The sequence below is a fragment of the Panicum hallii genome, chromosome 3 (genome assembly GCF_002211085.1).
Source record: "Panicum hallii strain FIL2 chromosome 3, PHallii_v3.1, whole genome shotgun sequence".
Classification (NCBI taxonomy): domain Eukaryota; kingdom Viridiplantae; phylum Streptophyta; class Magnoliopsida; order Poales; family Poaceae; genus Panicum; species Panicum hallii.
In genome coordinates, this window is record NC_038044.1 from 13,563,887 (window position 1) to 13,590,571 (window position 26,685).

Consider the following 26,685-nt stretch of genomic DNA (forward strand, 5'->3'; position numbering starts at 1 on the left):
TTTTTAGTGTTGTCTTCCAAACAGCGTAGGTATACTCCTCGTTATAACTATGTTTCCGTTCCTGTGAGTGCTTTCAGACATGCTGTGACATGTGCTTGATAGAATACTTGGGAACCGTAAACTGCCGGCTATTAGTAGTATTTTGTGCTGAGCACGCAATGCAACATTTCTGTAGTTGCATGTATTGGTGTGTTCTGAATCATCTGTCATTTTATTGATATAGTACTCCTACAGACAGTTGGCAGGAATTTTAGGTCACATAAAACACCCATAGTTGACAGCCATTTTGACTTAACAACTGAAATAAAGAAGATGATATTATTAGAGAACAAAAGCAAGCAGCAGACAAGGTAACCTTTTTCACTATAGCTACAGTGTCGTAATTTCATAGCATACATACCATGTAACTGGGGTACTCTCTATTTCTTAATGATCATGTTGTGCGGTGCTCTCATTGCTCTACCGCTCGGATGGATTTGGATCTTGGAGGAAGAAAGAGAGGAGCCGCATCTTTCTTTGGAGTAGAAGCAGAGGAAGGATTTGCATGTATGTAAGGCCGGCAGGGTGCCCTGCAGATAGGGCTGGATCCCGAGCCGGCGGTTTGGCTCGGTTCAGCTTGGTCTAGCTCGCTAGCCTAACGAGTCAGCTCATCTCGGCTTATTAATAAAATGAGCAAAAATAGCGGCTCAGCTAGGCTCGTTAATAGCTCGAGCCAGCTCGTTAGGCTCGCGAGCCAAATAAAAAATAAGGGATTACTACCTTGAGATAGGTGAAATATAAAAGGTATATCAATTATAAAGTTTCAAACTTCCAAAATGCACCACGCATGGAGCATGTGCAAACCGCAACCGAAATAGTTTTCTAATTATATTTGTTCTAATTATTAGACTTCAATGATATAATGACAAAATTATAGAAAAAGAGCCAATACATAAATTTTAACCAAAAACTTTAGACAGATGGTACTTTGAAAGCCGGGCGGATTGAGTCGTTTCGGCTCGGCTTCCTTGGCCCCTCCAACTTGGTTAGCTCGTGAGCAGCTTGCGAGCTGGCTCGAGCCTACTCGTTAACACAACGAGAAAAACAGCTGTTCGGCTCGTTAAAAATCCATCCAGCCGAGTCAAATTGAGCCGAACAACAACCGAGCCGAGCCAGCTCGCTAGTTTTGAGCTCGTCGTCCAGCCCTACCCTGCAAGGAGCTGCTGTACCTGGACTAGGCAAGAATCGATTGACAAGGAGAGAGAGGCCTGGGCTGCTCTTTTCTGTTCCTGGCCCACTTAGCCCAACTAACGCACGGCCAAGCCCATTCAGCAACTAACTTATGGGCTTCTGGCTGTCGTCAGGGAGGCCGGCCGAGCTTGTTGCTCGCTCAACTGACGCCCGTCCCAGACTGGCTGTCGTCGTCTCGCTCGGAACCGAAAGCCAAGCCGCCGCCGCCGCCGAATACACGTCTCCGATCCGACTCCGATTCCGCCTCCGCCACCTATATATACATGGAGAATACACAGGTGGGCTATTGATCATATCGATCCGTTTGATCTGTGCCGTGGTTTCGTTCTTCTCATAAATGCTGCTGCCGAATCCTCATGTGATGCAGCAGATGAATGCTGAGGATTTGATGCAGCAGATGAATGCTGCTGCTGCTTCCCGCAGGCCAGGCTATGGGCTCCTGATTTTCCTTGGCCCGGGGGGCTCCGTCTCGCCGATGCTGCAGATGCCTGTGTACATGTTCGGTGAAGATCTAGCCGCCGGCACCGGTTTTTTTCGAGGAGGACTATGCTTACCTCCCACGCCGCAGCAAGCGTGCTCGCGTCGCCGCCACCAGCGAGGCCATCCTCGGCCTGCAGGAGGTGACACCTCGCGAGGGGGAGCAGTACGCCGTGTGCCTGCAGGACTTCCGCGCCGACGAGAAGCTCCGGGCGATGCCACCAACACTGCATCTCTGAGTGGCTCCGCCGTAGCGTCGTCTGCCCTCTCTGCCGCCACCAGCTGCCCACCGAGGAGGACGAGGAGCAGATTGCTAGCTAGTTGAGCAAGCATGCTTGCATGTGCTGGTGGTGGGGCCTTTTGCTGCTTCTGGCAATTTCTCTTGTACGGTTGTACCCGGCCGCCAGAGGAGAATTATGTAATATTACCAAATACGTTGAAACTGTCTATCCCTCCCCACCTGATGAACTATCCTGGATACTACACTACGCGGTTAATAAATCGCGGTCAATCCGTCCATAGCTTTAACTTCAATGAGTCGAGATTACATAGTAGGATTAGAATGCCACACAAGTAGATCCTAGCTGTTTGTTAGGTTCAGTGTGCTGGTACGTGATTTACCTTGGCGTCTTTAAGGAAAAAAAATAATATAGGCGAAGGTAGTACGACATGTTTCACGTGTGCTTATAAAAGAAAGAAATGTAATAAGAAGACACGTGCACGCCATACATCATCACTGGGTGTGAAACTTGTGACGAATTTGTGATGAAGGTCCAAGCCTATACTCCGTATTAAGCTCAGGTAGTGCCGGGTGCCCCCCGTCTTCATTTCTGCGTACGTGAAGCTGGAGCAGGCCCAAGTCGGTTAGAAACATGATGGGATATGAATCTCATGTTTTCACCAGCCCAGTGGGCCTTCCACCGCCCGGTTCCGTCTTGTCGCAACGAATCGATCGAATCCTCCGAGCGTGGATCAACGTTTGTTGATACCTGTGGCGTGGCGTGCGTACGGAACGGAACTACGCTTGCCTACTTACTGCTGCCCCTTCGTTTTTACACCTTCCCCTTCGTGGTGAAAAAAAAAACGGCGCAACGAAGCGCCGTCCGCCCGCAGGGAGAGCTGGAGCACTGCCGCCGCCGCGGAAAGGTTGCGAGTGCAGCGCTTGCTTCGCCTTGCTGCCGACCACAGTGAGCGCGTGCATCGTAGTAGCCCGACACTAGCAGCCTAGTAGGAATAGTACCGTTCTGTTATCTGCATGCGTCTTGAATGCGGCTCCAATGTTACCGCGCGCGGCGGCCGCACCGCCCGCTCATGGCTTCATGCGACGCGCATGCATGGCCATGGCAGCCGCAGCGCTGCACGTCTGCTCTGCCTCTGCGTGCGCTCTACCAAACGGATGGCCTGCACGGTGCAGGGGGCGCTCGCTGCACAGCTCGTCGCATCGCAGGGCCCCCCTCCTCCCCCCCCCCGTTAGCGTGTTTGGATCCCTCGACTTTAACCCTATCACATTAAATATTTAATTGCTAATTAGAAGTGATAAAAATAACTGCATAACTTTAAGACTAATTCGCAAGATAAAATCTATTAATACTAATTAATCTATGATTAGCTCTGCTACAATAAATATATGTTAATTATGGATTAATTAAGTTTAATAGATTCGTCTGGCGAATTAGCTTTAGGCTACCGCAATTAGTTTAATAATTAGCTCGTGCCTTTTGGGAACCAAACACTCCCTGAACTGAATTGAACACGACGCACTTATAGTTGTCCAGAAAGCCCGGAGCTCGACAGCCCGCCTATAAGAACGACTTTTTCGCCCGGCCCGGCCCAACCTCCAACATGCCCGAGCTAGCTCAGCCCGCTAGCTAATGCCGGGTATGGGCCGTTACCCCACACGCCGGGCGGCCCGGCCTGGCATGCCGGTAACCGGCCAACCCGGCTAAGGCCCGCCTGCCCCCAATGGTCGGGAGCCTAGGAGGGGGGCATATATAATCTGCCCCTCTCCCTCGCAACCGTTCCCCACGCCACACGCACCCAATCCTAATCCCTTTCCCAGCCACCTCCTCGCCTCTCCGGCTCTCTGCGACTCTGCATCTCTCTTGGCTCCTCCGCAGCGGCTTCTCGTCTCCAGTTCGGCCTTCCCCCTCATCTCCAGTGAGTAGATGTAGATCATGTAGGCCTCGCCGTGTAATACCCTAGGTATTTAAAATTCTAAGCAAGAAAATTTAACCATAGCATCATGCATAATAAATAAGAATCATCGAAACAATGCATTTAATTATGTGTGTGCATATGCATGTGTATGTGTGTGTATATGTGACTTTTTCCTTTTATGTTTATAATCCTTCATGTTCCACTTTTTATGATAAATGTAGTATAAAAATATATTTATATTTTAGTGCCTTACAAATTTACTTAAACAGCCTTTTGCAAATTCAAAATTTAAACGTAGAAAAAGACCAGAAATTCAAATTCTAGTTGTCTTAAATTTAAAATAACTTTTAAACCATGGCTCTAATGAAATTTTGCCTGAAAGCAAATTTGTAGGGTTATAAATTCTCAAAAACTTTTGTGTTCATAGTTTTTTGATTTTTTATATAAAAGTTTAAGAAAAATTGAATTTAAAATTGGCTTATTTTGTTTCTCTCTTTCTCTTCCCTCCCCTCCCCTGCTCTGCTCCAACAGCAACAGAGGCCGCCGGCCAGGTGGTCGGCGATTCCTGCCACCACGCCTCGCCAAGCTAACCACAGCCCAGCTTCCCAACCAACAGCGCCATCTTCCCCTCGCCCATGCCAAAATCTCCGGCACCCAGCCAGCCGTGTCCACGTGGTGTCGGATTCTCGACGTCTGCGCCGTGACACCGCCTCTGCTCGTCTCGCTGGTGCTTGTCCACCGCCCCGGCCATCCAATGGGTGGCAGCTCCTTCGCCAAGACGCCCCACCCTCTCCCCTCCTCATCCCGTGCTTACAAAAGCAATACCCAGGTCTCCCCTGCCTCGCGCACGAGCTCTGCACGGCGGCACCATTGCCACTACTCGACCACCTCACGCCAAGCTCCTGCCTCCGACCTCCCTCCACCAACATCAACCCCCAGGATTGGTTCCCCTCGACCCACTGAATTTCCCCGGCCCGGGCTCCCTCACCAGCATCACCGCAGCACCGCCGCCCGCCACCTCTGCCTGCCGGCGAGCAAGGTTCCCGCAGCCAACTACCCTCCCACCATCCTAGCCCCAACCAAGACCACCGAAAGGTAGCCCTTGTCCCCCCCTGCTTATCCACCCCTTTCCCATCGCCGCCGACGAGCGAGCTCGCCGGATTTCGGCCGGACAGAGCTTCCCCCACCATGAACAGTGCCTAACGACCCATTTGCTTTGATTGCAAAAGTTCTAGGATCCTTTCTGCAAGAACTAGAGATCTATCCGCGAAGCCTTAGTTTCAAATCTTGAAATCAAACAGTGAACTTGTAAATTCAATTAAAAATTATATAAAAATCTTAAAATGCAAACTAAATTTTGTTGAGATCCTCTTGATGAACTCTACAACTTTCGCAGATGACCAGTTGCGAACTAAAATTTGATCTAAATTAAATCTCGTGATAAATGACTCATAAATATATCTTCTGTTTCAGATAGTACTATGAATGATTTTTGGATAGTAGGTTAGTTTCTTGACCTTGAGTCTTGTGTAAAACTTTCAAGGCCAGAAACAATCTCTAAGGTAGTTCTGTTTAGATCTTGTTTGATGCATATTTTAATAGATTTATTTGTTAATGTTGTTCTGCTGAAACAATAAAGTTGAAACTTCTCCAGTAGGGTTATCGTGTTGCATAGATATTTTAGAAAAAGTTTAGAACTTTATTCTTCTGTCTAACATGCTCATATGTTTTAGTTAGGAATAAAATTATTAAATAAGTATAATAGTCCCTGTGCTTTGAAAAATATGAAATTGTCAACATAGTCTATTTTTGATAAGTTAATCATGCTAGAAAAGTTTGAGGATATGGTTCGTGGTACATGCTGGTGTAGGTGTGAATGTATGTTCGCGGTGATGCCCTTATCACTGTTGTTTTATATTCGAGGCCACTGTTGTTTTATATTCGAGGCCACGGTCGTCGACTCGTCCTCCGATGATGCTGTAGATGCTCCGCGTCGTCATTCTTGATTGATGCAAGGTCATCGAGGCTCTTTTCTTTTTACTGTGTTAGTTCGTGTTCTCTTGTTGGCCATAGCATCAAACATTCCTGCATGTTGTCCATTAGCGATGCAACAGCAGAAGTGACAGGAAATATAAAGAAATAGATTGAACTCAAGTGAGTTCGTGTCCAACGCAGCATTCCTCAATGCCGGTGAAGAACACTAAGGTCCCTTCAAATTCCAACTTTTTACACTCTTTCTCCATCACATCAATTTTAAGACACATGCATGGAGCAGTAAATGTATGTAAAAAAATAACTAATTGTACAGTTTAATTGTACATCACGAGACGAATCTTTTTAGCCTAGTTAGTCTATGATTAGATAAAATTTGTCAAATACAAACGAAAGCGCTACAGTATCACCGCTTGTAAAAATTTGCAATCTAAACAAGATCCAAGTGGATGATTACGGCGAGGAGAACGGATAAATCGCATCTGCCCGCTGAACGCTGATGACACCTGACGACGGCAAAGGCATCGCCGCCGAGTGCAGAAGCAATGCCGCTTCTCTTGTAGTCTTGTTCCCACTTCGCCTCTTCTTGCAGATGATGCCGATGGCTTCGCAGCGAGCGCACGCGTCGTGGAAGATCACAGTGTATCACCGCTGGCGTCTACAACTTATTTTTCTCGTAGTCGGTGCTAGATTGTTGAAGAATATGGTCGTGATAGAAGCGTGTGCCATCGTTGTCGTCGCTGGCGAGCGGCCGCGGTTCTTTCGAATTTCTTCTTGGGAAGTAGAGAACGACGTGAAGATTTGATTTTGCTGCCTGTTTTCTCGATGGTCAGTGAGTGGCCGGCGCGGCGGCTTTTGTTCCTGGCGTGAATTCCCCGGCAGATCTGCCACCGCCGTGACGTGAGGCCTGGAACTGGAAGGAAGCCGATTTCGTCGTCCTCGCCGAGACCTGGTGAATGGTGCCTCATCTCTTCTCGTCTATTTCTTGTTGCAGATGAATTTGTTGTTCGGCCGCCGATCTTGCTTTTCTCTCTGTTCTTGCAATGGATGCCGGTGGCCTCCCGTTCTTATAGCTGTTCTCTGCTAGTCTGTTTGTGACCGAACTCAGAGATTCTGAGCATGCGTGGCTGTCGGCGAGGCGAGCGGCACTCCGGCAACGATGAAGCCTCGCCGTGGCTGATATTCATGCGGTGATGGCAACTGGCAGCGTGCCGTCGGTAACACATGATGCGGTAGGACCGATTCTTCTCTTCTTCTCTTCTCCTGCCCTTAGGGAAGAGCGTGCTCATGAAGTGTTAAAAGTGAAGGTAGAGACTAAAATAGAATGAACAAGTAATTCATTAATTGATTGAACAAATAATTTATTAAATGATTGACTGAACAGTGTGATTACATATTTATACATGATGAAAGAGTGTCCAAAGAATATATCCTTCGAAAGTTTATGCACTTTCCTGAACAATTATACGTATCTACTAAGAGGTATCTTTCTAAAAAAATGCAAAGTAATTGATCACTGATATAAATTTAATTCTAATAAAATCGAAGCGGGTGCGCAGGATCGGGACTTGATGACGGCGATCGTGTTCGTGGTGCCGTTCCGGCCTGCCTCGACCTTTATGGCCGGGCCGGGCAGGGGCAGAGCAGGGATCTCGTAGCTTTTATCGTATCGTATCGCGGCCTTGACTGCACCTTCAGTTCCGCTCCTCTTTTTTTTTTCTTTTGGCGAAAGAAAAGCCGTGCTGGTGATCTTGTTGGCCCTTCAATCTTTCTGCGGCCCCTCGTAGTGCTTCCCGGCCGGGGCGGGTACCACGCGCGCGTACAGAGCAACGTACGTTGGTACTGTAGTAGTAGGCACTACTTCTCTTCGCGTACATGGCGTCGTGGGCGTAACTGCTTGCGCTGCCACGCCATGAATCCCGAGCGAGATCCCACCGGTCCCCGGCGGGACGGCGAGAAAGGGCACCGCATCACCGGCCGGGCGACAGGCGTAGTGTACCGACTGGGGGCACGGATCAGATCGCTGCGCGGCTGCGCGCGACCGGGGGGCGCACGCGACGCGAGCCAGTGATCCTCTGGGCCCCATGTCTCGTGCTGCGACCTGTACGCCCGGCCGCGAGCTCCATCCAGGACGGGCACGCGCACATACGGTAGGGTAGACGCCTATACAGTGTGCCGTCGGCAGAGCTGTGCCGCTACACGCCGGCAGCCAGCGGGGCCCGCCGTACAGAGCCCCAGGTCCTGCTCTCCGAAGCCCTGGACCCTCTCGGCCCCTCCTCTCCCTCACCAGGTCGCAAGTACGGCGAGCCCACGCTGCGGCCGCAGTCTGGAACCTTATTCCTCGTCGGGATGACATCACCCGCCGTCCGGTCGCCTCGGCAACCGTGCCGAGATAAGTTTCGGCGAGTATTTTTTTTTTGTCCGGCGAGGCCGTGGCTTGTTTAAAAAGCTCCTTTCTACTGCGCCGCACGCGCCCGCCGCGTCACGCGTTTCGCGTCGCGGCGAGGGACGCGAACTAGGGAGGGGAGGGACCACGTGCCCGTTGTGGTTGCGACTACTCGAGGACGGAGGGCCATTATGTCCGTTTGGGTTACGGACACGGGCGGAGGGACCACGTGACCCTTCGGGCATCGGCTGCTGAAGATTTGTGGAATCTGAAGCAGCTAAAATGGCCAGCAACCATACTAGCGACGTGATTTCAAATTCGTTAGTAAAACATGGCAGCACTATACCTGTTTTCAAATTCGTTCGTGCAGTGCTGTGAGCAACCGGCAAAGAGACCACACCGCATCACAACAGGCTACTACGAGTAGTACATGATACGTCAACAACCGGCCATTAAACCTCCCGTCCGAGGGTCCCCGTCGCCCGTCGGCGATGCTACCACACGGAGGACGGAAGCCACGAGCCATCGTTCTCGCATTGGCCAGTGGATTCGGCAACAGGCAGGCTTTCCCAACAATGCTCATGTACTCCGCGGCATTTATGGACGGCAGTACCGCGACGGGCTCCCTCGTACGTGCGTCCGGCCTGCAGCATGGTCCAGCCCCGGTATCCGCGACTGCAATCGAACCGAGCCCCCAGCCCTATATAGCGCGCTCCCCGCCGGCCGCTGCCGCACCCGTCGACGGCGCAACCGCACAAGGGCGATCCGGCTGCTCGCACATTTACTCGGCCGGATCGGCGAGTACCCAGTACCGGCCCGCGCCGCGCGCCGTGCTGCTGGTACACGCCTACACGGTTCAGTGAACTCCCAGCTATCAGAGCATCATCCCCCGGTGCGCCTCCAGTGTAGAAAGGGGTGGGGTTTCAGCCGGGGAAGGCCCGAACAGCCGCAGCTCGGCCTCGTGGGCTCGTGGCCTCCCAGAAAGAAAATCATTTGCCGGATCGGATCTTGGCACGGCCCCTTGGCAGGACGCGGCCGCGCCAGCCAGGGCCGGCCGGCTCCCTCCAAAAGCCGCGCCCCGGGGCCGCTCCGCTCCGCTCGCGGCGGCTGCCTACCGCGCCCGCGCCTCGCCGCCATCGTCGTCCCTTTTGAGGTGCGAATGATTGCTGGCCTCGCGTCCCCACGACGGCGGCGTCCTCCCCGCCTCGTGCCGCTCGTGCCGCGCGTGTTTTGAGCCCTGCCCTCGGTGGCCTTGGCTTGGCGTCGCCCGCCTTGTTGCCTTGCTCTCTCGCCCCTCGGGCGGCTGCCGGGCTCGTAGTCGTCGTAGCCTAGGCTAGGGGCGCGAGGCGAGCAAGCAGGGGGAATCTTTTTCCCTCCCCCCGCCGAGCCGGCTGCGCCTGCGCCGTGAGAACACACGGTGTGTTGCGTCGCCTCCTCTCTGCGTTGGAACAGTGGCTGGTCTCCAATTTCCATCTCCTCTGACCTCTGCTTGCTCGGTGGTTGTTGGCTGCGGCCTGCGGGAAAGGTTCTCGGGAAAAGGTTTCCTCTTCGGGGGCATCACGTAGGCCTCGCCGCTTCCCTTCCCTTCCCTTCCCTTCCACTACTGGCTGGCACCTCTGCGAGCTCCTGCTCCTGCTGCTACCACCCACTCCGCTCGTTCTCCTCCCTTGGCGCTACGCTTCTGCATTTACTCTGCCGGGCTCTGGCGAGGCCCTCCCGGTTTTGGCCTCTCTGCTCAGTCCCTCCCACGTTTCTTGGCTGCCTGCAGCAGGCCTCTGTAAAAAGCTTCTTCCCGTTTCTTCTGGTGAAGCTTCTTGCCCTCTTCGAGTTCCTCATCATCCCCCGTCCTTGTATTTCCAATTGCAAACCTTTTGTCTAGAAGTTCTTTTGGTTTTGAAAATATTAAAAATCTTGTTTCGACCAAGGGTTGAAAGTTGAAACTGCAAGTTTTGCCGTTTGGTCCTCTGCATCTGCACTTTGTAGCTTTCAGAAACTCCCGAGAGTTCCCATACTGTAGTCGAGCGGTCGAGCCTCTACTCCTGCAGAGACCTTTTTGTAATCTCGTTGCTTCCCAGCCAGTTCCTTTCCTGCATCCTTTAAGAAGCTTGCTTCTCTTTTTGAAGCATCTTCTCCCCCTGCAGGTGCAGCTAGACGCACGCCATGGGCCGCGCGTTGAGGTGGCTCAAGAAGGTGCTCACCGGCACCAAGAAGGAAGGGGAGAGGGGCCGCAAGGAGCACAATGCCGCGTGCGCCAGCGGCGGCCTCGGCCTCGGGCCGCCGCCGGTGGAGAAGAGGCGGTGGAGCTTCGCCAAGCCGAGGCACAGCGTGGCTGACGGCGGCCGGAGGCCCTCGGTGACCGCCGTCGCCGCCGGGGAGCTGTCGCAGGTGCGCCCGTGCAACTGCGGCCTGGAGCGTGAGGCGGAGGCCGCCGTCGTGATCCAGAAGGCCTTCAGAGGGTACTTGGTAAGTTGCTGTAACCCAATCCGGTTCTTCGTGTTCATGATTTGCTGCATTTTTCTCCGTTTCATAAAAAAAAAGTTTCCGCTGCGTATCTAGCACTGTTTAACTGAAGAGTTGGGGTGATTTTGGCCACTCTTTTCCTTTCCGTCGGTACGGTTCTTTCAGTTCTGGGCAACGAATCGATGAACTCTGGCCGATTCTTCTGCATTTGCATTGGACAAGAGATTTGACTCCACGAACTGCTGCCATGCCATCCATGGCTGCTTGCTGTTGTTCCTTTCCGTTGAGTCGTTAGCTACTGCCCATTGTTTAATCTGCTTTGATTATTCACAAACTTTTCGCGATATTCTTGTTATTGCTAGAGCAGTAGACCGCTTCGTGAACTGCACAGTGTGACGCACCTAGTCGTCATCGCAGCTGTTTAATGCCCAATTCTTTTCGGTTTCCGATGCATCCTGAGGCGTTCCGATGTGACTGTAAAAATTTGAATTTTGCAATGCATGTGCAGGCGAGGAAGGCGCTGCGTGCTCTCAAGTCGCTGGTGAAGCTGCAGGCTCTGGTGCGTGGCTACCTCGTGAGGAAGCAGGCGGCCACGACGCTGCGCAGGCTGCAGGCGCTCATGAGGCTCCAGGCCAAGACGGCGTCGTCGCGGAAATCCGTTGAACAAGTGAGGATTTTGATACTACGTGATGGCCTTGCACAAGTATCATTCATATTTCCCGGGATGAACGTAATGAAATTTTAAAATTTTTCATCGTTTTTTGTGCGTAGGAGCGGATTGTTGCGCCCACGAAGCCGCTGGCGCTGCCGATGGTGCACCGCCGCCGGCTGTCCGACGGCGGGGACACTGGGTTCGACCGCAGCCCGAGGATCGTGGAGATGGACACGTGCCAGCTCCGGTGCCGGTCGTCCCGCATCACGAGCCGGTACGCCGCCGACCCGCCGGGCGCCTCTCCGCTGCTCTACTTCCTCAAACCCGCGTCGCGCCTCCAGGGGCAGGAGCTGGACCCGCCGCACCCGAAGACGACCCACAACACGCCCCGTCTCGGCGCGTTCCCGGGCTACCTCGGCTCGCCGGCGGCGAAGCCCGGCCGCGGCGCCACGTGCCGGGACGCCGGGAGCAGCCCGCGGTACATGGCGGGCACGGCCTCGTCCGTGGCGCGCACCCGGTGCCAGAGCGCGCCGAGGCAGCGGCAGGGCGAGCACGCGGCGGCGCAAGCGCAGGCGGCCGAGCCGAGGCCCAGCGTCGGGTCCAGGAAGCAGGCGCGGCCGCAGCCGCAGGCGCTGGACAGCTTCAGCTTCAAGAGCTCGGAGGCCAGCCGCGTGGAGGACTCGGAGCTCAGCGACGAGGTCACCAGAGACTACTACCTGGACCGGCTCTGGTGATTCCGCTTCCGCCATGGCACCACGAGCTGGTTCGGGAGAAGAAAAGCTTTAACATTTTGGTACATACTAGCGTTAGGATTATTAGGATCAAGATGGCTTAGGCCACGGCAAGATCTGACTACTAATCTAGAAGGATCATTATGTAGCTCAACCGAGCATCATCATCAGATCGAGGGAAATAAATTCTGTTCTGCCTATGACCATCCGAATTCTGAAATGTGGAGAAGAAAACAGTGACGAAAATGCCACAGCTCGTGATTGCCGATTGCGTGCTCCAGTTCCGAACTTCTGACTCCGTATCCCCTGCAGCTTCAATACTGATTCGAAGGATCTGATGCGCCTATAGTAGCAGCACGAATGGCACGGAGCTTGGAGTTGGAGCGAAGGAAATGAAGGCTGTGGCTGGCTGCACGGATGAGTTCTTGGCATGGCACTGGCAGGGATCCCTTGCAGTGAAGACAAAGGTTGTGGCTGTCCGGTCAGTCCTCCCAACTGCATCGCGTTTATGGATCGCAGATGGCTTAAATGTTGACGTGCCGTGCTCTGGCGTGAAGTATCAGGCACGGATCGTGAAAAATTGAAAAGGTGTACGTCTGAAACTGGTACTGGAGCTTGGTTGCGCCTGCAGCTTTGCGTACGAAGGCGTCTGTTGAGCGTTGACACGGCGGAGCCGGTTTCGGCTGCAAGGGTTTGCGAAAAAAAATAAATCCAATGCCCCTTCACGTTTGGGAGTGGCCTGTAGCCGACTACTGCAGTGTACCAACGATGTACACAGTTTGGTGCTAGCAAAACTCCAAGATTTCGGCAATGGACGCCCGTAACGACAGGGTCAACATTACCAACATTTCGAGCAAAGCAAGGCAGAGAGCATTTCTGCATGCAAACTTTTTTTTGGGCTCCCATGCTTTTGAGGCGACGAGGCCCGACGCGACGCCGGAGGCACGCGACGAAACCAGAAGGACCTCCCCGTCGCAGACGGCATCACATGACCCCGCAGCTGTCGGTTTTGTCCGGGACGGCGGCGTGACCCGTCGGAGTTGGGATTTGTTCGCACCCGCACGCCGCGACGCCGTCGCCTCGATCTGGATCCCGCAGCTACCCGGGCCGCGACAGCCCAGCGTGGCCCGATCCGCCCGCGCCAGCTGCGTGCTGACGCGCTGTGAAGTAAGCGTGTACGCGAGCGCTTGACGGTGCCAGTGGGCGAGTGGCTCAGGTCAATGCGGGGGTCAAATGCCGTGGTGGCCTGTTGATGGGAGTAAATGCTGGTGCCGTCGCTGGGTCTGTGGAAGAAATGGGGTGAATTCTGGGGAGTCTTTTGTGTTTGAAAAGTTGGAACGTGTTGGGACTTGGAACGGACAAGGGGGTAGCTGACCGAGAGGACTGTAAATATGAATGCTCAGCTCGAGTACTTCTCTGTTCTCTCTGCGAAATGCTCAGTTTTTACTGTATTTTTTTGGTTGCGGACCTGCAGTGAAGTTTCGAAGAGGCCAGTGTTGGGCTGGGCTGCAAATGCTTTCTTACCGGCGGCTAAAGCTGTCGGGCCTGATGATAGTCGGACGAAGAAGGCTGGCAGCAGGCCCTTGCTGTGGGGGAGAGAGGGCCCAGACCAGGTCTTAGGCCTTCCGAGTCCACAAAGGCCCGCGAGTGTAGCCGCAGCACCGCTGCACAGCACAGGGGCAACCAAACGAGAAGTCGAGACCAAGGAGGGAGATTGCTGTGAACAACAATCAATCTCGTGCAATTGCAACAGTGTGGGATTAGTATTTGCGTTATGTTTTCTCTCTCTTCACAAATCACAACAATCCAAGTCATGGCGTGTCAATGAGCCCCCTAGCTCCCGTGCTGCTACAACCGGAGCCACTCGAGCCCGTCGATGAAGTCGAGCGAGATGAACGGCTTGGCCTCCTCGTCGGTGAGCTCCCGCGACCACTGCACCCGGCCGGCGTAGTTGGCGCCCGGCCCCGTGCACTTGTACTGCCCGTAGAACACCGTCCTGCAACCAAGAGGAGCAAGCAAAGCCAGACCGGCGTCAGCTATCGGCGACACGAGCAGGTTGGAGAAGAAGGAGAAGCAAGCAAGAACCGACATCTCCCGGGTTGGGTCGCCCCAGTTGTACCACCCGCGCGGGATGATGATGTTGTCCATGTAGGTGTAGGCGAAGACGACCCGGGAGAAGGTGCCCCAGGCGCGGCCCAGGTAGAGCGCGCCGGACCCCGTCACCCGGCAGTTGACGAACGAGAACCCGGTGTCCTCCAGCAGGCTCTGCCGGCTCTGCGCCGTCAGCGCGCCGTAGTTCCGCGCGATCGCGTGCACATGGCAACCCTGCATGTTGTCACAGAACAGCAGCCATGGGATCGGAACACAAGAAGAAAGCAAAAGGCGAAGCAGGCAGGTAGGGGGAGGCGACGAGCGCGTCCAGCTGCGGCGTCACGGGCGGCCGTGCCCCGTGGCGTGCTCGATCGGCCGGCACCCCGGGGCCAGGCCAGGCCGCCCAGAGGAACCTGGCAGGCCTCAGGAAACCGCATCGCCGCAACCGTGCCGGCGCCAACGACAAGGGAGCCACATGAAGGGGTGAGGGTTCACCTCACTCCACTGACTGTGCCCCATTAAAAACTGAGAGGCTTGTGCATTACTTAATGGGCATCGACGACATTCCGTTTGCACCTGCTTTTCAGCGACTCCTTGGCAGTAAACCTGGTGGTGGGAGCACAACACTGTTGCCTACATGCCATTAGCCTATAATAATGTGCCCGTACTATACCATCCTCTTGTGATCTTGTCCGTGGCTGGACGTGCTGTAGAATGTAGTGTTACCATGTAGGGCCGGGCAGTCACAAGGCCGGGCCAAACGAGGACAGAGCACGGGGGGGATGCGGATGTGATGCGGTGAGCGGCGCATCGGTGGCGCTGGGTGGTGCACGGGCATGGCGCTGCACGGGGCTAGTGGGAAGGCACTTTGTCCCTGGGGTTGGTGCTTTGCTGGGACAGGGTCACAGATTCACAGTCCCATGCCTGGGAAGGAGGAACTCCACTTCGCCCCCGGGTTTAACAGTGTCTCTTGTCCCGGAGAGACTGCGATGACGGCCTCCGTGACTTCTCGGACACTGCCTGCCACGCAGCCCACAAGAAGATGCTCCGCTGCGCGGAAGCTGTGGCTGCTGACATCGTGCCTTTGGTTTAAGCTGTAGCTCTGTCTGTCCGCGCAAGGCAATGGAAGTGGAAGGAACGTGCGCGTACCTCGTAGAGGGAGAGGGCGTTGCCGAAGATGAAGTCGACGGAGCCCTCGATGTAGCAGTCCCTGTAGTAGTGCCGGCCCAGGTGGTCGTACAGCGTGTCCTGCGCGCCCAGGAAGTTGCACCCCACGAACGCCGCGTTGTCCGCCGAGATTCGCAGCGCCACGCCCTGCTTGCCCAGCGCGCCGGGCCTCGGCACGGGGGCCGTGTTCTGGGCAACCGGGAAACGGATGTCAGGTCAGGCCAGGCCCTCGTCGTGCGTATGTACGTGCCATCCGTTTCCACAGGATAGCTAGACAGGCGCGTCGAGGAACGAGCGAGACCTTGAAGGTGATGTTCTTGGCGACGAAGAACATCGAGTTCACGGCGAACGTGGCGGAGCCGAACGTGCCCATGGGCCTGCCGAGGGACCCGACCGTCTCCGCCGTGTCGCCCCACTGCACCACCGTCCTGTCAGCGCCGGCGCCCTCCACGGTGATGAACGCGCGCATCGGCGATATGTTCACCTTCTCCCTGCAGCCACGCTAAGCGCTGACTACAAACCCAAGGAAGAGCAAGGGAAGCAAAGAGGCGGCGCAATGTACGTACGTGTAGGTGCCGGCATTGACCTTGATGACGACGCGGGCGAGGTTGATGAGCGGGAGCGAGTCGACGGCGGCCTGGATGGACGTGAAGTCGCCGGCGCCCGGGGTCCGGTCCACCACGAGCGTGCGCGTGGGAAGGAGCGCGCGGTTGAGCGCCCGGCTGTAGCTGCTGTGCCCCGGCGCGCCCATGAATCGCACCCACCGCGTGAACTGCCGCTCGATCGCCTCCACCCGCGTCGCGTTCACCGGATACGGCTTCGCGGCCGCCGCAGCCGCCGCGCCGTCCTTCCCCGGCCGCAGGCGCCTCGTGTGCGTGTGCCGCGGTTTCCCGTGCCCGTGCTTCCCCCCGGCCGCTGCCACGCCGGCGAGCAGCGCCGCGGCGACGCAGCAGCAGAGGAGCAAGAGCCGCGCCCGCGGCAGCGCGGCCATCGTCTCGTCGAACAATGGCAGCCGCGCGCGGTGGCGGTGGCGGTGGGGCTGTGGTCACCGGCGCGCGAGCTGCCTGCTGCGACACAATAACTAGCAAGCGTCCAGGGGGGCTATAAATTCCGGGACGGGGATAGCGCCGTGGGGGAATTTATGGGGATCACGGGCGTGGCGTGGCGCGGCGTGGCGAGGCGGAGGAGGGAGCGACGAGGAATGACTTGGCTCACGAGCCGCGCCGGGGGAGCCGGAGGGGGAGGGACGCCTCTGATATGTTGGTTGGTTGCGGCCGCGTGCGCGCGCATCTAGCCGGCGGCGGCGTGGCGCTCGCATGTGCCCTCGCGTCCTCTGCCCGCGAGGCGCCCTGGCCTTACTACTAGCAAAGATGGGCATCCTGAAAGGAAGGCCGCACGGCACAGTGCCGCCGCGCTGCCTCCGTGCCTCTCCTCGGCAGAATTTCTCGTGCAGGAGTTGTCTCGGAGGCCGTGACAACACCAGGAAAAGCCGCCGGAATAACTAGCTGCTGGGGGTTGGTGGTGTGTACGGACCCGAGCGTAATGCGTTTTACTTTTACCCCGTGATTGAATTTGTTTGGAGTACTGTTCCTTGCTACGTATATGTGCCTGCTGCGTCCAATCTTTTCTCTTGCGGCGTAGTCGTCACGGTGCCCGCCCAGCGGCTCAAAGATCACGGGCTCAATTCACATGAAACCGGCAGTAAAGCACGAGATCGCTGCCGGTTTCACTCCAAGACCAGTTGGATCGCTCAGACGTAGTGTCCTGGACAAAAAGATAGGTTGCCGCTTGGAACGTCTCCTCCACAATCAGAGACATCTGGTGTGCCCGCACATTCCTGCCACGCTTACTATTTTTTTCTCCTGGAGAGCCAATATAAGAAAAGAAAAGAAAAGAAATTATTTACAACCCGCGAAACAAAAGAGCTTACGGAACACATTAGGCACTAACCTGTGCTAAGAAGCAAACAATACCATGCTTACCACTGATCGGGTAAATCGACGCATTGCTGTTAAGCAAGCAGAGTCACAAATTTACTCCTGTAGCCTGTCGTGTTCTCAACACCTCTGAACATGTCCAGCGAATCGTGAAGGTTAGGTTAGGTAGATACGGACGCGGGGGGAAGTGCTTCCTCTTTAATTCCCCCCATCTGATGGATTCCTCTCCAGTCAGTGTTTCCATGGCCTTAACTTTCTGTTCGTTTCTTGCTGCGCGCTTGCTGCCACCCGTGACCGCGGGCTCGCTCCGTGCGATCGCTAGCGGCTCCATAGATTCTGCCTCAGGGGAAGAGGACAACGCGAGGAATCGCTATGTGCCATACGCGTTGGCTGCTGCTCGCGGGCTACCGAGGCTTTACGTGGGCGCCATCGGCTGGCCCCCAGCGCGAGGGCTAACATGGCATGGCGACGGCCCACAAGCACCAGCCGGTGGAATTGCCTACAGCACCAGTGCACCACCAGTGTACAAGCGCATTTTTTCTGTAGAGTGAGATTTGTACACATGCATGGCAGACACCTTGTTGGAGCAAACCAGGCCGAAAAACATTCTAACCACACGGATAGGCAGAATTGGGCTGGTCCCAGGAACAGAAAGATTTTTGTTTTTGCATCGCTGGATAATCGGTCCAATCCCTAACAAAGGCAGGTCGAAGAGACCACCACAAAGCTGGAGCTGGGAGCAAGAGTCCACAGACCACAACACTCACAACTCATCAACTTTCTAAAACAGCTACTCCTTGCAAACTCAGAATTGTGGTGCACGGCTGGTAAATCAGGTCATCAGAGAGCCGACCCGGCCGAGGGATCAAGTATGCAAAGCGTCAGCCCCCGCGACGCTCTAGGGGCGACTCGGGCGCCGCCGCCTCCCATTCCTCTCGGCCCTGCCTCCTCCTCTTGCAGGTGCGGGGTGGGGGGGGGGGGGGGAGGGTGAGCTGGCACGACGGCGGGATAGATGGTTCGCTGGAGGCTCGGCCGTTGGAGGTGGACCGTCGGCTGGCACTTCTGGTGGGTCGGCTGGTGCTCCTGGTAGGCGCAGGCATGCGGAGGTTGCTTCGGGGCGCCTAGGGAGAAATTCCAGTATGGTGTCACGCCGGCTGGCAATGGCGATGCTTCTTGCGCTGCTTTCTGCTACCGGAAACCGTTTGAGGGAATTCTTATCCGGCGTTAGGCTGGCGTTGACATTGGTGACATCTCGTGGTGCCACTCCCTTCCTGGAGGCAATATCAATATCTCCTCACACCCATGCTCTAGGTGGAGATTTACATAAAAAGATATAACAAGCAACATATGATCGAACATCAAGTTTGTAAGCAGACAAGAGATGTGATAAATTGGTGTTGCGTGAAAATATTGCAAGGTGGAAGCGGGAAGGAAGAAGATGGTTGAAGCTTATCTTCTAACGTTTTTCTTTATTGTATAGCTTTCTTTCTTATTTTTTTGAAATTTTTTATTTGAGATTTAGAGTCTAAAAATTCTTGTAACATTTGGCCGTGCGTATTTGCCTGTGAATGTTGAAGGCTAATTTTTCTTAATCTAAAAAAATAAAAAAATAAATCAGAGGCCGGCCCTCATGGAGCTCGGCTCCGTGGCCGCCTCCTCAGCCGCCTCCATGGAGTCAATTATTTCTTGGATCCTCTTCGCGTCAATCAGCTTGAATGGCTCAGCTGTGCCATCATCCTTTCGGCCAACGATGGCAACAGTGCACTCTCACCTTGCAGCGTTTCCTTTATGGCAGACAGGGCATCCTTGACGAGTTGCTCCGGGGTATAGTCCTCGTAGCCCTTGCCCCTTGAATCGAGAACCAAAAGCAAATGCCTGGTAGTCTGGTACTCAACGTAGTTCCCATTGGGGCAGTTATAATAGAGATGAGCTCCACTCTCGTCCAGTCCGGCGACAAGGAGCCCAACACCATAAGGCCTCTTCCATGAAACGCTGTGTGCAAACCTGCAACAGCATTAAAGAAATAAGGTAAAGCCGACATTAAACCAACTGAAGTGTAAAACAAAATTACAGGAGTAATATAGATGCATGATGAAGGTGATAAGGAATTCATCTTCTTGTTTGCATAAGATCAAAAAAAGAAAAAGAATCACACCAACAAACGTGTTCAGTACTGATAACAGCCTAAAATAATAGGCATCGTAACATGGTTTTGTTTACTCAGATATGAAAGTATGATAACAATTAAGTTTGAGGATGGTATGTAATGAATTAACTCAAAAATTTTATCACACCAAACATACGTAATACTGGGCACAACTTGACCCCCTCCAGTAGTCAAACTGATGATATCCTAAGCACCAGTTTTCCCAACTCCACGTCAATACATAATTAAAGTTCATGTACAACAGCATATGTGCAGGAAAAAAAATACTTAAGGGGACGGACAGTATGTGTTGAACTTGGAGCTACGTTTGTTTGAAGCAAAACATATGGATGAAGTTGCCAATTGGTGATCCAGATACTAGAGTCACAGTCCGGTAACATTATTAGACTCGCAGCAACTTTTGCAAATAATATTTCACAGCTTCGTCTAACCGTGATTGAATGTTCAATGTCCCCTTTAACAACTGAGCAGTAGTACCTCCATCCAACAACTAATTCAAAAATTTCACGAAGTCTAACACTATGCCTAGTAGACGTCCACGATTAGGGGCCTGTTTAGATCGACGCAAAAACGCAAAAAGATTTCGCGTTTAGGAATCTAAACGGGCCGGGACGTGTATTTTTGCGTTTGGGCATCGGGCCGCGTGCATTGTGTCCCGCAGCTCCCCTCGCCGCGCCCCGCGTCCATTTCCTCTCCCCGTCCCCCGCCGCCTGCTGCTCCCCCGCCGCCCCTCCCCCGCCGCCTGCTGCTCCCCCGCCCGCTGCTCCCCTGCCTGCTTGCTCCGCCCGAAGGCCCTCCCGCCGCCGCCCCTCCCCCGCCGCCTGCTGCTCCCCGCCTGCTGCTCCCCCGCCGGCCCTCCCCCCGCCGCCCCTCTCCCGCCGGCCCTCCCCCACCGCCTGCTGCTCCCCCGCCTGCTTGCTCCGCCCGCCGGCCCTCCCCCCGCCGGCCCTCCCCCGCCGCCTGCTGCTCCCCCGCCGGCCCTCCCCCGCCGCCTGCTGCTCCCCCGCCGCCTGCTGCTCCCCCGCCTGCTCTTCCCCCGCCGGCCCTCCCCCGCCGCCCATCCCCCGCCGGCAAAAACCTGGCTATCTAAACACCTGTAAATGCAAAAAGGTGTAAAGTTTTACGCATGCAATTTTGCATTTTGCCTTTTTGCCTTTACACCGGAACTAAACAGGCCCTAGATATCAACCTGAACACACAAGAGCATATCTAGGCAACATTCTGCCTTTGGAGTGAACTGTGTACACTGTACAGTAAGGACTTTTCACAGGGAACTCTGACAATGCTAAAATCAGTAAAATTCTTATAGATCCCAACAGAAGGAAGAAGGAATTCATCACCCCAATACGCTTTTCGAGAAAAATCACCCTAATACGCAATGCACACATTAATCCAAATACGATGTATAACTCAAATTTTAGTCTGGATTGCCGACCCGTACAGAACCAAACGATGGAAAGGCTAATTATCAGCTATGCGTGAGAGCTCCCGGCGATCCAACGGATCAAAACCCTAAAACCAAACTAAAATTCTGTACGAGATCGCGCACAAATTCGAGCTCCTGCAGCAGATCTGATCCCTCTACCTCATCAAAACCGTAAAACATATAGAGCAGATCGAACCATCGAGACGGACCTGCGCCTTGTCCGCGAGGCGTAGCGCGAGCCTGGACACCGGGAGCGGCGCTTCGTAGACGGAGGAGTGATTGATGCACTCGTTGCGGAGGAACCGGGAGAGGACGCGGCCGTCGGCGGTGAGCCCCGCTAGCGCGACCCCCGCGTGGTCGGCGACGCGCGGAAGACCTTGCGCTGGTGGGAGGAGAGCTCGGAGGCAGCTTTGTTGACGGAGGCAAGGACGACGTGGGTGAGGGACCAGAGGCCGACGCAGGCGGAGCCCTGCTTGACGGCCTCCATGGCGTACTCCACCTGGAAGAGCCGCCCCGCGGGGCTCCACGTCGTCACGTCGGTGTCGTACTGGTTCCGGAACATTCTCGAAGCTTCTACTCCTCCCCCAACTCCGATTTCTCCCTCGCAATTTGGGGCCCGGGCCGGTGGTCCCGTGGTGCTCGTGTGCGGCGTCGGGTGAGTTTTCTTCTTCTTGGGCGGCAAGACGGAGAGAGAGAGAGAGAGAGGACGAAGGGGCCAGGGGGACTGGGGAGGTTTATTGGGGCCCGCATGCCAGTGAGAGAAGGTAACGGAGTTTTTTAGCAAAGGAAATTGCTTGTCTGGGCCGTTCGACGTGAAATTGAGTTGGGCCTATTCGCCCACGGACCTTGAGCAATCCACCCGCTTAAAAAAAAGAGCTAGAGGAAACTAGCTCGTCTTGCTGCCAAAAGAAAAGATAATCCTCTGTCCATGCGACTTCGAAACATCAATTGAAAAGCTACGGAAAAAATACAGTTTACTCATGAAAAAGGATTATTATTTTACAACACGTAAAGACTATTTTACAACAACAAACACACCTGAGAAAGTGATTATTTTAAAGGAACTTCACCGTCCCGAATACAGAAATAAAAAAGGCAGCTAGCCAGGTACTATGGTGCGTCCGCTATAGATGAAAGGAAGAGATGGACTGGGACCACCAGGTCACATACATAATTTAGTGGTTCACAGCTACAATGGTCTATAACTCTATATATGCGTGGAAGCTTGGAGCATCATCGCTCTGATCTACTTGTGCGTCATCTGCTATTTGTGAGCTGCGGATACCCCAGAAGGACCTCGGCCGCAGGTTCTTCTTTGTGGCTCGGAATAGCCAGCCTATGTGGGACTCGCAGGCTGCGCACGATGCAATCGTCCATGAGTACCTGCGCAGCAAAAGTCGTGCTTACAAAGTTGAAACAGGCATATACGCCGACTTAATTTTCAGAGTCGAAGGTTGTATTACAGAAAGTAGGTAGGAGACTAAAAGAACAATGAACACCGGATACAAGTTCATACCCTGGAAACCAGCTGTGAACCGTGGAAGGACTGCCAGTCAGAGCAAGCCCAGTTGCATTGCTCACTGTAATCGTCTCATGGACAAAACCATGAGGGTTGACATAGGCACCGAGAGGCCCATCAGTAGACATCACTGCCATGTCACTACGCTTTGCTATATGAGACTGCAGATGTAATAAACATGTCAGCACACTGGAGTGATAAAAGCATTCTCGAAATTCTTAGATTCAATTATGCATTTTTAATCTGATGTAGTATGATGATGGCCAACATTTGCAATATGGAGTATGAACACCTTGATTTATTTGTTAATGTCTCTAAATCATCATTGCACCATGCAACAGCCAACCAATGGGACTTCTAGCCTCTGATTGCAACCATAAAGACAAATATAGAAGGGGACACAGAGAGAGAGAGGGGGGGGGGGGGGGGGGCGCAAAGAGGCTAATCTAACAGGATCATAAAACATAAGAAGTGCTGCTGTGATACCATTTGGCAAACCTTTTGTTATGGATAGAATCCAATCAAAAGATTCATTAATTAGGATACTTGTTGAAATAGCATTACCACTAACAGTAGATTGTTACCTGGCAATTTCTACATTTAATAAGATTAAAGGCCTTGAGAAGCTGGATTTCTTTCTGTAGACGATATGAAATTCCATCGATCTCTAGAAGTTTTTGCCTCACAGATTCTGAGACTGGAAGTTTGCTTCCGATGTGAAATGACAAGATATCTGGCTTCCTTACATGATCGTCCATGCTTGGTTTTGCAATTATCTGTCTCCACAACTCTACAACAAAGGTGATGATGTAAGCAAAACAATTGACGAAACATTCCAGCATACCTAAGGCTGCTTGCACTTAGCTTAGTCACAGGAAAGAAGTTACGGTTATCAAACAATGGACATACGAAATATCTTGATGAGATAGGAACATTTGTCTACCTGCAGCCTTACGAGCAAGTGTATATGAATCATACATTTCATACACCCACTGAGGCCAAAATGATAATGGGGCCTGAGAAGCCTGCTTTGAGTAAGCATGGTACTGTCGTCGCCGTTTAGTATCTCTTGTTCTTGCAGTTAGCAATGGTTTGAGAGGTGTCAAGCAAAGATCTTCCTCATTGCTGATGTTGGTCTTCTTGTCTAAATGACTTGATGCACCACTTTCCCTCACAGAACGTCGCTTCTGCCTCCACTGCTGGTGCATCAAATCTACCTCTTCATCTGAGAATGATTTCTTTGAATCACTCGACTGTGAACCTAGATGGCACAGCTTTGTATCCATTGATGAACGGCTGCTTGCATTACTGTTAGGTGATGGAGTACTGCACTCTAGTTCTGAATCTATATGATCTTGTTTGATAGGAGACATATCCAAACTGATGACTGACGAAGAAGAGTGCAGATTAAACCTATTAGATGCAGCTAGCTGAGCAAATGCATCTCTTGGAGTTCTCAAGGGAGTATCTTCTTCAATGATTTGGACTTCACCCCACACCTGTTGAGAAGAGTAAAAATGAAATGAAGCCATGTTCTTTCCTGTTCCGCTTTCAAAAGAATGAGAACATGTTACTCTCAATAAAATGGTGGACCTACCACCCGATCAACATCAATCCAATGCCTCCTCAGACGAAATCGTTGCTGGCCACGGGCAACAACATTTAATGAACCATCATCCAACCTTCCAAGTTGACGTATCTGTATGGTGACCAAAAAATTATCAGCTCATCTAGCCAGTGTATTCAGAAGAAGTTGTTGCAACTTGTGATGTCGACAACATAACCATAAGGAAATGAAGCCATGAGATACTATGTATGATATAATCTTGAAGCTAAATGCACGCAAGGTTAATAATATTTAGCCAGTGGACACATGACTGAGACATCGCAGTGCATGCAACTGATTCATGGTTCTCTAAACATTATCCGATCACAGGGAAGATTGGTGAACAATTGCTAACCGGTCTGCAAAATGCAACAGAAAGCACAACAGAAACAAGTGTGAGAGACCTCTGCTGTTGTTCCAACTGAAGCAGTAGCATAATGTCGATGATTTGAGTGTTGACGCATGAGAACCTGTAATAGGATCTTAATCATTAAAAACAAAATCCAGAAGTAAAAGTAGCAAGGTAGGAGCTAAATTTAACATGATTGGTACACACCACGCCAATTGTGCATGGAGCATCGACTAGTCCCAAAGCTTTATCAATAGTTACTACTAATTCAGACTGAATTACTCTGAGAGGCAAGGTAGCTCCAGGAAATAGAACAATGCCTGCAAAAAGAAAATGTATAGCACCATTACTTTTTAGACATTCAAGAAAGATATTATTTTTATATTATGGCTGCAATCTGTTAATGCATAGTCCCACATGAGTCAAGTGAAAGAATGGTGGAATGTGTCTCATCTCCAATGCACAGGCTTTGCAGTTAAGATGAAGTGTTTTTTTTTTCACACAGCTTATATTCAGTATCCATTCCAGGATCCACATGACTGGAAAATAATTGCTGAACACACACACATATCCTTCTGGACGTCCCTAGGCACCACGCAAAAGCATGTTGATTTTTGCACGGTTTATATTTGCTTCATGAATAAAGTTGTGACATGATAATAATATTACAAAACAAGACAAGTTTCTCCATACTAGCTAACAGTACCAACAGCTATATAGGGGAGGAAATGTAGCCAGATTGTATGAAAATAATTCAAACAGGTAAATGCAAGCCACAACTCAGAAGAACAGATAAAAAATGTTATAAAGGGCAGTAGGGTGGAAACTGGAGCAAATGTTATTTGTGTCCCATCATGAATGTAGGAGAGCGAATACAGACAATCAGACATTACCTTGAAGATAGAACATTGGTAAGTTGATGACTGTGCCACCATCTAAGAGAGGAACTCTACCCCGAGTATCATCAACCTCTGAGTGATACAAAAGAGAACTTCATGATTTGCAATCAGCATGATAAAATATATTAAGATTAGGAAGGGCATTTACCACCAAGGTAGGTGTGTAGTGAGGCTAGAGATGTATTAAATGTGAATGGTCCAGAGGTGCTAGCCACTCCATCTCCATCGTTAGCTCTGATAAATAGAAATGTTCGAATAATTAAATGAGTTGGGACAAATGTCTTGAAAATACTATGAAAAGTTTGCAGGCAGTCTTTGAAGGCACCAATCTCTATACACAGTGAAGAAGTGAATGAGAACAAAATATAAGGCTGAGCATCACTCTAAGCTACTACAATCTTCAGCAGCCACCACATTTGATCATGAACTACAAGTCTACGGTTGCAAAAAAACACAAGCACCACAAAAATGAATACTTAATTGCACAAGAGATCAAGAGTTCAGGATAGTCGAATTGAAATTTGGTCACGGATGCAAATGTAACATTGCCCCAGCTTTTCAGAGTTGTTTTTCCCTTATGCTGAAATCCGCAACTCCCCAACCAAGACAAATACATTAGTTCATCAAGACTAAATTGGGGCCTTTAAGATCTTCATAATCTTAACTATCACCGATAGCAGCCTCCATATCGTAACCTCGAAATGTTTCAGCACGTTGATTGCCACTGATTAGAGCCTTCAGCAAATCAACTCTACAAGAAATGCGTAAGGAGCGTCCGTACGACAAATACACTACAGCGCAGTGGGAACCCTTATATCGCAGAAGGAATATGAATAAAAATACAGGCACACGGAGTCGAAGGAAGGGTTGTGCTGTGGCTTGTGGCCTGCGGATCACCTGAGAAAAGCATCGACGTCGTCGTCGTCGCCGCCGCCGTCACCCTCATCTTCCTCCTCCGCCTCCTCGTCGTCTTCGACCACCTCGACGTTGAGCTCCTCCATGTCTAGCTGCAGGATCTCCTCCATCTGCCGCCGCTCCCGCTCCGGGATCCCGTCCCAGTCCGCCATCACGCCGCCGGAGCTGGGGACGGAGGGAGACACCACGCCAAAAACGCAAGCTAGATTTGGATCCTTCGGTTCGTCTCCTTGCCCTTCTGTTGGGCTGTATCGCGGCCCATTATTCTATAAACAGACACTTCTCGATTCCGGAGCTCTTCTTTCTCTTCCTCTCGCATGGGCCCAAATGTACACAGCCCATTCATCACTCATGGCCCACTCCTCTCAAAAGAAAGAGAAAATTCCCTATTTAGTCCTAATAAACTTACCTCTCCCTTTATTGATTTTTTTTTCAGAACTTCTGACACCACGACATTCATTCTTCCATAAACTGGTCGTTGCGTTAGTTTTGAGCGCTAATGATGTTAACCGCCACATGAAAAA

General features: G+C 52.4%; 3 protein-coding genes and 1 pseudogene across 3 annotated transcripts; 1 reads left to right on the forward strand and 3 right to left on the reverse strand.

The window, feature by feature from the left end:
* The first annotated feature begins 9,588 nt into the window (after positions 1 to 9,588).
* On the forward strand, positions 9,589 to 12,352 carry LOC112887115. Its single transcript, XM_025953210.1, has 4 exons — positions 9,589 to 10,297; positions 10,384 to 10,705; positions 11,211 to 11,369; positions 11,474 to 12,352. The coding sequence occupies exons 2-4, from the start codon at positions 10,403 to 10,405 to the stop codon at positions 12,086 to 12,088; spliced, it is 1,077 nt and encodes a 358-aa protein (XP_025808995.1). The 5' UTR covers positions 9,589 to 10,297; positions 10,384 to 10,402; the 3' UTR covers positions 12,089 to 12,352.
* A 1,470-nt stretch (positions 12,353 to 13,822) lies between these two features.
* On the reverse strand, positions 13,823 to 16,334 carry LOC112885239 (probable pectinesterase 53). The gene is made up of 5 exons (XM_025950885.1): positions 15,910 to 16,334; positions 15,645 to 15,834; positions 15,326 to 15,532; positions 14,175 to 14,410; positions 13,823 to 14,081 (listed from the first exon to the last, which is right to left on the reverse strand). The coding sequence occupies exons 1-5, from the start codon at positions 16,332 to 16,334 to the stop codon at positions 13,934 to 13,936; spliced, it is 1,206 nt and encodes a 401-aa protein (XP_025806670.1). The 3' UTR covers positions 13,823 to 13,933.
* Positions 16,335 to 18,764: 2,430 nt separating this feature from the next.
* Positions 18,765 to 21,536, reverse strand: LOC112887012 (annotated as a pseudogene).
* A 310-nt stretch (positions 21,537 to 21,846) lies between these two features.
* On the reverse strand, positions 21,847 to 26,685 carry LOC112884787 (protein cereblon). The gene is made up of 10 exons (XM_025950346.1): positions 26,144 to 26,685; positions 25,395 to 25,480; positions 25,241 to 25,318; positions 24,555 to 24,667; positions 24,403 to 24,468; positions 23,990 to 24,091; positions 23,336 to 23,891; positions 22,977 to 23,182; positions 22,390 to 22,553; positions 21,847 to 22,256 (listed from the first exon to the last, which is right to left on the reverse strand). Exons 1-10 carry the CDS (start codon positions 26,311 to 26,313, stop codon positions 22,073 to 22,075), a joined length of 1,725 nt encoding a protein of 574 aa, XP_025806131.1. The 5' UTR covers positions 26,314 to 26,685; the 3' UTR covers positions 21,847 to 22,072.

Bases quoted from the DNA above. Each gene is read 5' to 3' on its own strand.
- LOC112887115 (XM_025953210.1), top strand. From the start codon at position 10,403: ATGGGCCGCGCGTTGAGGTGGCTCAAGAAGGTGCTCACCGGCACCAAG. The intron at 10,706-11,210 runs GTAAGTTGCTGT...ATGCATGTGCAG, and splicing joins AGGCCTTCAGAGGGTACTTG to GCGAGGAAGGCGCTGCGTGC. The intron at 11,370-11,473 runs GTGAGGATTTTG...TTTTGTGCGTAG, and splicing joins CGCGGAAATCCGTTGAACAA to GAGCGGATTGTTGCGCCCAC.
- LOC112885239 (XM_025950885.1), bottom strand. From the start codon at position 16,334: ATGGCCGCGCTGCCGCGGGCGCGGCTCTTGCTCCTCTGCTGCTGCGTC. The intron at 15,533-15,644 runs GTCTCGCTCGTT...CCGGTTGCCCAG, and splicing joins CCAAGAACATCACCTTCAAG to AACACGGCCCCCGTGCCGAG. The intron at 14,082-14,174 runs GTCGGTTCTTGC...TCTTGGTTGCAG, and splicing joins GGCGACCCAACCCGGGAGAT to GACGGTGTTCTACGGGCAGT.
- LOC112884787 (XM_025950346.1), bottom strand. From the start codon at position 26,313: ATGGCGGACTGGGACGGGATCCCGGAGCGGGAGCGGCGGCAGATGGAG. The intron at 24,668-25,240 runs GTAATGTCTGAT...TTCTTTTTGCAG, and splicing joins ACCAATGTTCTATCTTCAAG to GCATTGTTCTATTTCCTGGA. The intron at 24,092-24,402 runs GTCTCTCACACT...GTCACCATACAG, and splicing joins CAGTTGGAACAACAGCAGAG to ATACGTCAACTTGGAAGGTT.